The sequence below is a fragment of the Hyla sarda genome, chromosome 4 (genome assembly GCF_029499605.1).
Source record: "Hyla sarda isolate aHylSar1 chromosome 4, aHylSar1.hap1, whole genome shotgun sequence".
Lineage (NCBI taxonomy): Eukaryota > Metazoa > Chordata > Amphibia > Anura > Hylidae > Hyla > Hyla sarda.
Window position 1 is genome coordinate 51,545,036 of NC_079192.1, and position 13,482 is coordinate 51,558,517.

The 13,482-nt window shown below is 42.9% G+C and overlaps 1 protein-coding gene across 1 annotated transcript in view; it reads right to left on the reverse strand.

Annotated features, from left to right (window-relative positions):
• Positions 1 to 6,210: 6,210 nt before the first annotated feature.
• The window catches only part of ASH2L (ASH2 like, histone lysine methyltransferase complex subunit), a 36,511-nt gene continuing 29,239 nt past the window's right edge, over positions 6,211 to 13,482 (reverse strand). Inside the window, exons 12-16 of the mRNA XM_056570902.1 lie at positions 12,520 to 12,713; positions 12,226 to 12,318; positions 9,293 to 9,391; positions 9,152 to 9,211; positions 6,211 to 7,196 (exon numbers count right to left, since the gene is read on the reverse strand). Coding sequence (XP_056426877.1) covers positions 7,089 to 7,196; positions 9,152 to 9,211; positions 9,293 to 9,391; positions 12,226 to 12,318; positions 12,520 to 12,713 — 554 coding nt within the window. The 3' untranslated portion in view covers positions 6,211 to 7,088. The remainder of the gene's footprint in view (positions 7,197 to 9,151; positions 9,212 to 9,292; positions 9,392 to 12,225; positions 12,319 to 12,519; positions 12,714 to 13,482) is intronic.

Genomic DNA, 13,482 nt, shown 5'->3' on the forward strand with positions numbered 1-13,482 from the left:
CTATTAAAATTTACAAAAGTTTTGTTATGAAAATGTTGTTAAATTATTTCCATCCCTACTGTATCCTTTTTTTCCCCCTTCTTTTGGTACCCAACAAAAAAAAAAACGCCAAAAAGGGGCCAAAAAATAAAAAATGGCAAATTACACACAAAAAGGTAAAAACGCCAGTAAAAAAAAAAAAAAACGAGGGAAAAACAGGGTTTTTCTGGCGTTTGGAAGACTAAAAAAAAAAAAAAAAACCTCAGTGGAATCCTAGCCTAAAGAAGACCAAATAAAGGAAGTATGGGTGGGACAGGAAGGGCTCTGTGCAGGCTCCTGACTGGTCAATCATCCTGATGTGCGAGCTGGAAGAATGTCACAGAGCCTCACTGCTCGTCCTGGGCGCACAGGGCCCCGCTTGTATTACAAATATACATATAACTGTATTATCTACATTGCATAAAAAGTTTTTGTTAAAAGGGGTACTCCAGTGGAATTTTTAATTTTTTTTTTATCAACTGGTACCAGAAAGTTAAACAGATTTGTAAATTACTTCTATAAAAAAAATCTTTATCCTTCCAGTACTTATTAGCAGCTGTATGCTACAGAGGAAATTATTTTCTTTTTGAATTTCTTTTTTGTCTTGTCCACAGTGCTCTCTGCTGACACCTAATGCCCGTATCAGATACTGTCCAGAGCAGGAGAAAATCCCCATAGCAAACCTATGCTGCTCTGGACAGTTCCTGACATGGACAGAGGTGTCAGCAGAGAGCACTGTGGACAAGACAAAAAGAAATTAAAAAAATTTCCTCGGTAGCATACAGCTGCTAATAAGTGCTGGAAGGATAAAGATTTTTTTTATTTTTTATATATAAGTAATTTACAAATCTGTTTAACGGATGTGCTGCTGCCTGTTCCCAGAGTGTGCCTCCAGCTGTTTCCCCGTGTCCTGCTCGCAGCAGCAATCTGCCACTACGAGCTGACAGAGGGAGCTGCGTGTTTCAGTGTACTCCAGACATTGCAGTCATTTTTGGCCTAACTCAGGGAGCAGAGGGATCGGACATGATGTCTGGAGAGATGCGTATCCACGCACGACTCCCTTTGTGTCTGTTCGTAGTGGCAGATTGCTGCTGGGAGCAGGACACGGGGAAAACAGCTGGAGGCACACTTTAGGGACAGGCAGTAGAGCATCTGCACAGTCGAATATGCGTTGGATGTGCTACGTGTGACCCTACTCTTCATGTGAACTGTCATCTGCACATCCACCTCTGGTCTTTTTCAACACGATGCACATAAAACACAAAAACAAGAACTGTAAATAATAATAATAAAAAAAAAAGTTTATTTAAAAGAAACACAAGTAATATTTTTTACATCTGAGTGAATCAAAGATTCAGTGACACACAAGGCAACCCTTGGTGACCAGGAAGAATAATACTTTGACGCATTAAGGACAGCAAATGACGGGCCATCCGCTACTCTTTAGCAAAGATAATAAAACATGGGCAGCTAATACTTGGGTGAAGTGCGGCTTACAATTTGTCCACATATCCAAACTCTCTGACCCATCACTTTGTAACCTTAAAACAACATAGCTTTAGAGTGCACCTGTTGCTTTAAAAAAAAAAAATTATAAAAAAAAAAAAAACAACTGAAGAGGTATTCGTGATTAAGGCTTATTCAATTGTATGATACAGAAAAATACACATTGCAAAAGTGTATGATTCTGCATTCAAGTTTCCAAAATCTGCTTGCTGTCAGTGAATGGAAATTGGGACTATTTGCTTCTTAACCACTTAAGGACCTAGGGCGTATGGATACGCCTTGACGTCCTGGTACTTAAGGACCCAGGGCGTATCCATACGCCCGTGGGAATTTCGGTCCCCGCCGCGCGCCGGGCGGGGACCGGGCCGGGGTGACTGCTGATATCAATCAGCAGGCACCCCGTGCAAATGCCCAGGGGGGTCATCTGACCCCCCCCCGTCGGCGATCGGCGCAAATCGCAAGTGAATTCACACTTGCGATTTGCGCCGATTCCGGGTCATACGGGTCTATTGTGACCCGGTGACCCGGAATAGAAGGGGGATCGCGGTTGTCTAAGACACCCACGACCCCCCTGTAGGCATAGGAGTAAGGTGGCAGGGTTGCCACCCCTCCTATCCCTGCTATTGGTCTGCTATTGATCGTCAGAGGCGACGACCAATAGCAGACCGGGGGCGGGGGGGTTAACTTTCGTTTTCCCCGTCCTGCCCACCCACAATAGGCGGGGCAGAACGGGGAACCGAAGGGGAACGGGCGCCGACGTCCACTTACCCGTCCGGAGGCTGCGGCGACGTTGATCGGCGGGCGACGTCACGTGCGTCTGAAGAGGACGGCTGCCGGGATCCTACGGAAGCCGGTAAGTAGATCTGGAGGGCTACAGTCTGAGACCGTGGTCTCTAACTGTAGCCCTCCAGATGTTGCAAAACTACAACTCCCAGCATGCCCAGACAGCTGTTTGGGCATGCTGGAATATGTAGTTTTGCAACAGCTGGAGGGCTGCAGTTTGAGACCACTATACAGTGGTCTCTAAACTATATCCCTCCAGATGTTGCAAAACTACAACTCCTAGCATGCCCACATAGCTGTTTGTTGTCTGGACATGCTGGGAGTTGTAGTTTTGCAACATCTGGAGGTCCACAGTTTGGAGATCACTGTGCTGTGGTCTAAAAACTGTAGCTCTCCAGATGTTGCAAAACTGCAATTCCCAGCATGCCCAGAAAGCAAACAGCTGTCTCGGCATGCTGGGAGTTGTAGTTGGGTACCTCCAGCTATTGCATAACTACATCTCCCAGCATGCCCTTCGGTGATTAGTACATGCTGGGAGTTGTAGTTTTGCAACAGCTGGAGGCACACTGGTTGGAAAATATCGAGTTAGGTAACAGAACCTAACTGAAGGTTTTCCAACCAGTGTGCCTCCAGCTGTTGCAAAACTACAACTCCCAGCATGCACGGTCTGTCAGTACATGCTGGGAGTTGTAGTTTTGAAACAGCTGGAGGTTTGCCCCCCCTTGTGAACGTACAGGGTACATTCACATAGGCGGGTTTACAGTAAATTTCCTGCTTCAAGTTTGGGCTGCGGCAAATTCTTTGCCGCAGTGCAAACTCCTAGCGGGAAATTCACCGTAACCCGCCAGTGTGAATGTACCCTAAAAATACTACACTACACTAACACCTAATAAAGGGTAAAACACTACATATACAGCCCTTACACTGCCCCCCCCCCCCAATAAACAATTTAAAACGTCTTGTACGGCAGGGTTTCCAAAACGGAGCCTCCAGCTGTTGCAAAACAACAACTCCCAGCATTTCTGGACAGCCACTGACTGTCCAGGCATGCTGGGAGTTTAGCAACAGCTGGAGGCACCCTGTTTGGGAATCACTGGCGTAGAATACCCCTATGTCCACCCCTATGCAATCCCTAATTTAGTCCTCAAATGCGCATGGTGCTCTCTTACTTCGGAGCCCTGTCGTATTTCAAGGCAACAGTTTAGGGTCACATATGGGGTATCTCCGTACTCGGGAGAAATTACACTACAAATTTTGGGGGGCTTTTTTTCCTTTTACCGCTTGTGAAAAGGAAAAGTTGGGGGCTACACCAGCCTGTTAGTGTAAATTTTTTTTATTTTTTTACACTAACATGCTGGTGTTGCCCCATACTTTTTATTTCCACAAGCGGTAAAAGGAAAAAAAGACCCCCAAAATTTGTAACGCAATTTCTCCTGAGTACAGAAATACCCCAGATGTGGGCGTAAAATGCTCTGCGGGCACACAACAAGGCTCAGGAGTGAGAGTGCACCATGTACATTTGAGGCCTAAATTGGTGATTTGCACAGGGGTGGCTGATTTTACAGCGGTTCTGACAAACGCAAAAAAAAAAAAATACCCACATGTGACCCCATTTTGGAAACTACACCCCTCACCGAACGTGACAAGGGGTATAGTGAGCCTGAACACCCCACAGGTGTTTGACGAATTTTCATTAAAGTTGGATGGGAAAATGAAAAAAATTATATTTTTTCACTAAAATGCTGGTGTTACCCTAAATTTTTCATTTTCACATCCTGAAATAGGAAAAAAGCCCCCCCAAATTTGTAAACCCATCTCTTCTGAGTAAGAACATACCCCATATGTAAATTTAAAGTGCTCTGCGGGCGAACTACAATGCTCAGAAGAGAAGGAGCGCCATTGGGATTTTGTAGAGAAAATTTGTCCGGAATTGAAGGCCACATGTGTTTACAAAGCCCCCATAGTGCCAGAACAATGGACCCCCGACACATGTGACCCCATTTTGGAAACTACACCCCTCACGTAATATAATAAGGGGTACATTGAGAATTTACGCCCCACAGATGTCTGACAGATTTTTGGAACAGTGGTCCGTAAAAATGAAAAATAAACTTTTTCATTTGCACAGCCCACTGTTCCAAAGTTCTGTGGGGTGTAAATACTCACTGCACCCCTTATTAAATTCTGTGAGGGGTGTAGTTTCCAAAATGGGGTCACATGTGGGGGGTTCCACTGTTCTGGCACCACGGGGGGCTTTGTAAACGCACATGGCCCCTGACTACCATTCCAAACTAATTCTCTTTCCAAAAGCTCAATGGCGCTCCTCCTCTTCTGAGCTTGTAGTTCGCCAGCAGAGCATTTTACGTCCTAACATGGGGTATTTCCATACTCAGAAGAAATGGGGTTACACATTTTGGGGGTCATTTTCTCCTATTACCCCTTGTAAAAATGTAAAATTTTGGGGAAAAACTGCATTTTAGTAAAAAAAAAAAAATTTTTCATTTACACATCCAACTTTAACGAAAAGTCGTCAAAAACCTGTGGGGTGTTAAGGCTCAGCGGACCCCTTGTTACGTTCCTTGAGGGGTGTAGTTTCCAAAATAGTATGCCATGTGGGTATTTTTTGCTGTTCTGGCACCACAGGGGCTTCCTAAATGCGACATGCCCCCAAAAAACCATTTCAGCAAAAGTTGCTTTCAAAAAGCCAAATGTGACTCCTTCTCTTCTGAGCATTGTAGTTTGCCCGCAAAGCATTTTACATCCTAACATGGGGTATTTCCATACTCAGAAGAGATGGGGTTACAAATTTGGGGGGGCATTTTCTCCCATTACCCTTTGTAAAAATGGTAAATTTGGGGGAAAAACTGCACTTTAAGTGAAAAAAATTTTTTTTTCATTTACACATCCGACTTTAACGAAAAGTCGTCAAACACCTGTGGGGTGTTAAGGCTCACTGGACCCCTTGTTACGTGCCTTGAGGGGTCTAGTTTCCAAAATGGTATGCCATGTTGGGGTTTTCTGCTGTTCTGGCACCATAGGGGCTTCCTAAATGTGACATGCCCCCCAAAAACCATTTCAGCAAAATTCCCTCTCCAAAATCCTATTGTCGCTCCTTCCCTTCTGAGCCCTCTTGTGCACCCGCCGAACACTTGACATACACATATGAGGTATTTCCTTACTCGAGAGAAATTGGGTTACACATTTTGGGGGGATTTTTCATCTATTACCCCTTGTAAAAATTCAAAAACTGGGTCTACAAGAACATGCGAGTGTAAAAAATGAAGATTTTGAATTTTCTCCTTCACTTTGCTGCTATTCCTGTGAAACACCTAAAGGGTTAACACACTTACTGAATGTCATTTTGAATACTTTGAGGGGTGCAGTTTTTATAATGGGGTCATTTGTGGGGTATTTCTAATATGAAGGCCCTTCAAATCCACTTCAAAACTGAACTGGTCCCTGAAAAATTCCGATTTTGAAAATTTTGTGAAAAATTGGAAAATTGCTGCTGAACTTTGAAGCCCTCTGATGTCTTCCAAAAGTAAAAACACGTCAATTTTATGATGCAAACATAAAGTAGACATATTATATATGTGAATCAATGTATAATTTATTTGGAATATCCATTTTCCTTACAAGCAGAGAGCTTCAAAGTTAAAAAAAATGCAAAATTTTCATTTTTTTCATCAAATTTTGGAATTTTTCACCAAGAAATGATGCAAGTATCGACAAAATTTTACCACTAACATAAAGTAGAATATGTCACGAAAAAACAATCTTGGAATCAGAATGAAAGGTAAAAGCATCCCAGAGTTATTAATGTTTAAAGTGACAGTGGTCAGATGTTCAAAAAATGGCCGGGTCCTTAAGGTATATTTGGGCTGGGTCCTTAAGGGGTTAAAGGGGTACTCTGCCCCTAGACATCATATCCCCTATCCAGATGATGGGGGATAAGATGTCTGATCATGGGGGTCCCGCCGCTGGGGACCCCTGCAATCTCCGTGCTGCATCGGCGTTCGTTTAGAGCCCTGCTTGTGATGTCATGGCCACGCCCCCTCAATGCAAGTCAATGGGAGGGGGGCATGAGGCAGTCACGAGTTTCCACCCCGCATCACCAGTCATCCAGCATGGAATGATGTTTGCTCTGTGCACCGGATGTCTGGGGTGCCGCAGCAGAGATCATGGGGGTCCCCAGCGACGGGACCCCCCAGATCAGACATCTTATCCCTTATCCTTTGGATAGGGGAAAAGGTGTCTAGGGGCAGAGTACCCCTTTAAGTCCTTAGGTCAGTTTCACTTGAACATAATACAGACACAGTTTTTGCTTATGTATTACTGCTAAAAGTCCCAGTTTGACTGTAATTCTGATATAAACCAGTGCGCCTCCAGCTGTTGCAAAACTACAACTCCGAGTATGCTGGGAGTTGATTAGCAACACCTGGAGGCACATTGGTTGGGGAACACTGAACAAAGTTCATCGGACTTGCAGTCAGTCAGGGCGTAATTTCGAAGGAAAAATGCATCTGTGTAATGGAAGAATGGGGCACTTGCCCACAGCAACCATCAATCAGATTGCTTCTTTCATTCTTAAAGAGGCCTGTGGAAAATGAAAGAAGTGATCTGATTGGTTGCTATGGGCAACTGCTCCACTCTTCCTCTGCACAGGTTTTGATAAATCTCCCCCTTAATGTACATTAACATTAAACAATGAATAACCTTTATAGAGGGAGGGAATGAAGGCTAACAAAAAAACAACCCACAAATATATAAAAAAACTAATGTTAAGGCTCCCATGGAGGACTCTTTCGGCCATCAACTTCAGTTTCTACGTGGTAAAGAACGTCCGCTAGTGTGTGCTCGGTCACCGCCTTCCAGGCCATGTCACTCATCTGAAGGAATAAAATGAGAATAACACACACTTAAAAGGAAGCCAATTTCAGTCAGCACATTATAATGCAAAGATTTATTCAGATGGGCACAGTCATTAAAACTAATTTCTGCTATTGTACTCCTTATGGTAAATGAAAAATATTTAAAAGTTTTCTATGTTTTATTTGTGTTTAAAAAAGCTGCCACTAGGTGTCTCCTGCTAGCCTGGCACAAGTCCAAAATCAGGAAATGCTGAGGGGTGTGTGCAGCCTTATCCAATCATAGCTCATTTCACACTGTGAACTGCTCTGGGCTGTGTGTAGCAGAGAGAGGGAGGAAGTTCTCCTCTGTATGGCTTCAGATGATGTCATGCCTGCTGTGAATCTGAGCTGAAAATACAGAGCAATATCAAGGTAGAAAACTAAAAAAAAATAAAATAAAAAAAATAAAGACATGATGGGGGCAGTGAATTGGGAGGATGATAAAACTTAAGATCATGACAGGTACTCTTACCTAAAAAAAAAAAAAATTATTATTGTACATTTTGGACTAAAATTATCATTGGTTAAAGAAAAAGATCAAAAAGTAGCATGCATCACAAAAATTGTACCAATAAAAAAATTAAAAAAGTATAGCTCGTCCCACAAAAAATAAACCCTCACAAAAGGCGTTGGACGAACAAAAAAAAAATAAAAAAAAGTTATGACTGTTAGAATATGGCCACAGAAAAAAAAAAAAAAAAAAAAAAAAAGAGAGAAAAAAAGCTATATAAAATTGGATATCACCCTAATCGTACCGACCCAACGAATTAAGATATCATCATTTTTACCCCCAGTAACAACCAAAAATAAAAAATGCCCGAAAAGTTCCACTTTTTCAACATTTTTTCACAAACAAATCTGCATGCATCAACAAAGATTTACTACTAATATAAAGTACAATATGTAATGAAAAAACTATTTCAGAATCGCTTTGCATAGTAAAAGCTTTCCAAAGTTATTACAACTTAAAGAGACACATCAGATTTGAAAAATTGGGCCTGATCATTTAGTTAAAAACCGGAGGCGTCCTTAACCTGTTAAGGCGTCCTAGTACTTAAGGACCAAGTTTTCCACTCACAAATAATTTTTTGGTTTTGCGACATATTTTATGGTAAAATAAAAGATGTCATTACAAAGTACAATTGGTCACGCAAAAAACAAGCCCTCATGGGTCTGTAGATGAAAAAATAATAAGAGTTATGCCTCTTAAAAGGAGAGGAAGAAAAAACAAAAACGCAAAAATGGCTGTGTCCTTAAGGGGTTAAAAGAAACCTGTAACATAGAAAGTTTAGTCCAATCTGCAGGCATCATGTTATAGAGCAGATTCATATACAGTATCTTCTAAAGGGAGTCCACCCCTGCGCATAAGGGAGTCCACCCCTGTCCACTCACATTTTTTGTAAATATTTTCATGTGAAAACACTAAAGAAATAACCCTCTGCTACAATGTAAAGTAGTGAGTGCACAGCCTGTATAACAAACCTTAAAAGGGGTTCTCCGGCCCCAAGACATTTTATCCCCTATCCAAAGGATAGGGGATAATATGTGTGACCGCGGTGGTCGCAACACTGTGGACCCCAGCAATCTTGCATTCGGCACGCACCGCGCTGTCAGCTCACAAACTGCCGGGTGCGACCACGGGGCCGGAGTATCGTGACGTCACAAATGCAAGATTGCGGGGGTCCCCAGCGGCGGGACCCCCGCGGTCACACATCTTATCCTCTATCCTTTGGATAGGGGATAAGATGTCTTAGGGCCGGAGTACCCCTTTAAACAGAGCAACAACATGCATGCTCGATCCATTCAGGACCTCAGTTCTGGATATCACGGGGGTCCCAAAGATCAGGCACTTCTCACATATTCTGTGAATAGGGGGATACATGTTGATTGTGGGAAAATCCCTTTGAATAAATATTTAGTAAATAAACTCTTACCGGATGGAAAGACAGATCCTTTGGTGGATACTTGAAATGAGGTCCAAAATTTACAGAAACCTATAAAAAGAAATAGAAGTAAATGATTTCACATACGCTATTATTTTGCATTGATAAAAGTTGAATTTACTGTGTACTTACTGTGCAGCCTTTGTAGAGGGATATAGCCGGGTAATATACACCTTCAAATACATCTTTGTAGGCCACTCCCTGACTGACTCCATTCTTATAAAATATGATCTATATTGGGGGGGAAAGCAGAAGAAATCACAAAGAGTTAAAAGGGGTACTCCGGTGGAAAATAATATTTTTTAATTTTACTTATTTATTTTTTAATCTACTGGTGCCAGAAAGTTAACCAGATTTGTAAATGACTTCTATTTAAAAAGTCTTAATCCTTCCAGTACTTACCTGCTGCGGTATACTACACAGGATGTTCTTTACTTTTCGTTCCTTTTCTGTCTGACCACAGTGCTCTCTGCTGACGCCTCCGTCCATGTCAGGAACTGTCCAGAGCAGGAGAGGTTTGCTATGGGGATTTTCTCCTGCTCTGGACAGTTCTTGATATGGACAGAGGTGTCAGCAGAGAGAACAGTGTTCAGACAGAAAATAAATTCAAAAAGAAAAGATCTTCCTCTGGAGCATACAGCAGCTGGTAAGTACTGGAAGGGTTAAGATTTTTAAATCACAGTAATTTACAAATCTGGTTAACTTTCTTGCAGCAGTCGATTTAAAATAAATAAATTAAAAGGAACTCTAAACCTAGAAATGAGCAGCAGGTAATGTTTCTTGGTCAGTAAGATTTTCTGTGTTTTTCTAAAACAGTTCAGAAATCCTGCAGAGAACACGGGGGCAGATTTTCTGCTGATCTGTTCCCTTTTTGGCTGGGAAGCGACATAGTGGGCGGAGCTTCACCATCTTTGTGTCTTACTGAAGACAGGGCAGAGGCGAGAGGCTCCTGCTGCAGTTAGTGGTCTTTAAAGCTGCCTGTACACATGGGATAACCTTCATTCAGCCGACACCTTTCTCAACCGATAGCCTTCTATACACGTGAGCGTTTGGCACGACTTATCTCTCTGACAACAATAGAATCAAGCAGTTGAATTACAACATGCCCAATCCTGTTCTCCCCCAAATCTGTCGGGAAGCCTCATACACAGCCAGCTGGCCAGTCTGGGCAAACAAAAAAACATTAAATCAGTGGGTTCAGACGGCTTTTTTTTGGGAGACACTGGCTGATCTTCTGTGACACTTTTTTTTATCTGTATTGTTAAAGGGAGGAATAAAATGGGATCAAAGGGAGAAAAGATTAACCGTTTAACGCATTCTGCCATACATGTACAGTGGGAATGTGCTGGGGAAGTATGGAGCAGGCTGAAGAGTTGCTCCACATGTGGTGGCTGTGTATTACAGCTGACAACGGCCATCAGTGGCCAGGTTGGGAGTCTTCTTAGCTGTTTAACCCCATAGATGCTGTGGACAACAGAGACCATGGCATCTAGGCATTAGACAGAGAAGGGGGGGCTGTCACCGGATTTGATTGCTGTGAAAACCCAATTGTACTCGCCCTACAGTCAGGGGCCTAGTGACGGTCACCAGGCCTGCCATGATTGTACTCCTATTACCCTATTACACCCCGTACTGGGAGTGTTGCCATAAGGGAGAAAAGGGAAAGGTACAGTACATCAATGCTGCAAACCCCCCCCCCCCCCCCCCCCCCCCCCCGATTATAAAGTGATGGAAGAGCCTAGTGTAAAGGAATCACTTTAACCCCTTAAGGACCAAGTATTTTTCTGTTTTTGCACTTTTGTTTTTTCCTCATTACTTTTTAAAAATCATAACCCTTTCAATTTTGCACCAAAAAAACCATATGAGGGCTTTTTTTTGGAGCCACCAATTCTACTTTGTAATGACATCAGTCATTTTACCCAAAAACCTACGGCGAAACGTAAAATGAAATCATTGTACAACAAAATTTAAGGAAAAAAAACCCCGCCATTTTGTCAATTTTGGGGGCTTCCGTCTCTACGCCGTACCTTTTTCGGTAAAAATGACCCCTTATTATTCTGTAGGTCCATACGATTAAAATGATGCCCTACTTATATAGGTTTGATTTTTGCAGGACTTCTGGAAACTACATGCACGAAAATTAATACATTTAAAATTGTCCTCTTCTGACCCCTATAACTTTATTTTTCAGCGTATGGGGCAGTAGGAGGGCTTGTATTTCGCACAGTGATCTGAAGTTTTTATCGGTACCATTTATGTTTTGATCTGACTTTTTGATCGCTTTTTATTCATTTTTTTTATGGTATAAAAAGTTACCAAAAATACGCTATTTTGGACTTTGGATTTTTTTTTTTTAAGCGTACACCATTGACTGTGCGGTTTAATTAACAATATATTTTTATAGTTCAGACATTTACGCACACGGCAATACCATATATGTTTATTTTTATTATGTTTATATATTTTTTTTATATGGAATTTGGGAAAAGGGGGGGGGATTTAAACTTTAAATAAGGAAGGGGTTAATGTGTGTTTTTAAACTTTTATTTTTTTATTATAAATTTTTTAACACTTTTAGGACTTTTAGGAGGAATCATTAGATTCCTCATACAGATCAGTGTGGTTCCATAAAACCACATTGATCTGTGTGCTCTGCGCTTGATTGATAAGGCTTGGTCCTGCCAGGCTTTATCACTCTCAGTGCAGGAGCAGACATGAAAGGAGAGGTAAGCTCTCCGGCAACCTCAGAAGTGGATCGCCCCCCCGCGATCGCGCTGTGGGGGGGGGGGGAATAAAGGCACCTTTAGACGTCACTGTCAGCTTTGACAGCAGCGATCTAAAGGGTTAATAGCCGCCCGCGGCGATCGCCGCATGTCGGCTATTAACGCCAGCCCCCAGCTACAAGAATCAGCTGGGGGCCGGACGGTATGACGCGTGCTCGAGTTGGGAGCCTGAGTCATGCCCAGATAACGGCACAAGGACTAGTATAGACGTCCATGGTCACTAACAGGTTAAAAGATTGGGAAACCCTCTTATAACCAAAGAAACAAAAAAAAAAAACTCACCTCACTGCCTGGGGTTTGCTTCAAGTTCTTTTCTGCTTTATCTACAAAGTCCTTCTCTTCAAAGTACAGATAACTCTTGAATTTAATCAAGGCCTAAGAGAGAGAAAACAGATGTAGGAAAATAATGATTTACACCGTCCATACCACGTGGTAATGTGCTATACTAGATCTGTGTTCCAGCTGTTGCAAAACTTCAACTCCCAGCATGCCCGGACAGCCAACGGCTGTCCGGGCATGCTGGGAGTTGAAGTTTTGCAACAGCTGGAGGGCCACAGTTTGAGACCACTGCTTTACCTTGTCTTTGTAAGTGTCAGGAAGAGCCAGTGCAGTCTCTGTGTCATCCGGGAGGCTGATATAGAACCCCAGCGTGTCTCCCTGTCCATAGGAATCAGAATAGTGTTTTCCAATTGACTGATGGAATTTGGTTCCTTTCTTGCTGCGCCAGGAATAGCTGAACTTGTCATAACCTAATGGAGCCTGAAGATTACCTATGGAAAGAAAAAGTAGGGTTATCCCATTCCATACCTTTACCTTACCGGCTTCCAATATTAGGCATCATTTAAATGGGCACTGTCAGATACCAAAACTTTTGATATGTTGTAAAGCATGTATAACCAATAGGTTGTGCAATTGCTTTCATTAGAAAATGTTCAGTATTTAATATTGAAAAATCCAGTCAAACAACTGCCCCCCTGCCTACTTGGACACATACTAGTCCTGCTGTGTCCATGCGTCATCACCTATGTCATGGACACACTTCCTTGATTGACAGCTGTAAGCGCAGGGCTCAGAGCTGGAGGGAAAATCCTCCCACTGTCAGCTTGTGTCCCGCTACTGTCAGTGAGGACAAGCTGGGAGTTGTAGTTTTGCTAATGATAGGGGAGATGTGAGCAGACAGCATACTGAGGGAGGGGGGCGGGACTCCGCTCGGTGCCGGATGACTGCTGACTACAGACACCACGCCCCCTCCATTCATGTCTATGGGAAGAGGAGTGACTGCTACCCCCTCCTATAGACATGAATGGGGGGGGGGGCTTGACATTAGAGGGCAGAAGCTCCAAGCTTTCGTGTTCTGGACGCCGCCACTATGGGCCCAAATATTTTTTGGTGGAGTGCCCCTTTAAATAATGGGAAAAAAAAATGGAAGTCCAGAGCAGTCCGTGATATTTACTTACATGATGCACACAGTACAACAAAGTTGCATGGTGGTGACGCGTTTCGGCCGGTCATGCCTGACCTTACTCATAGTACCTACCC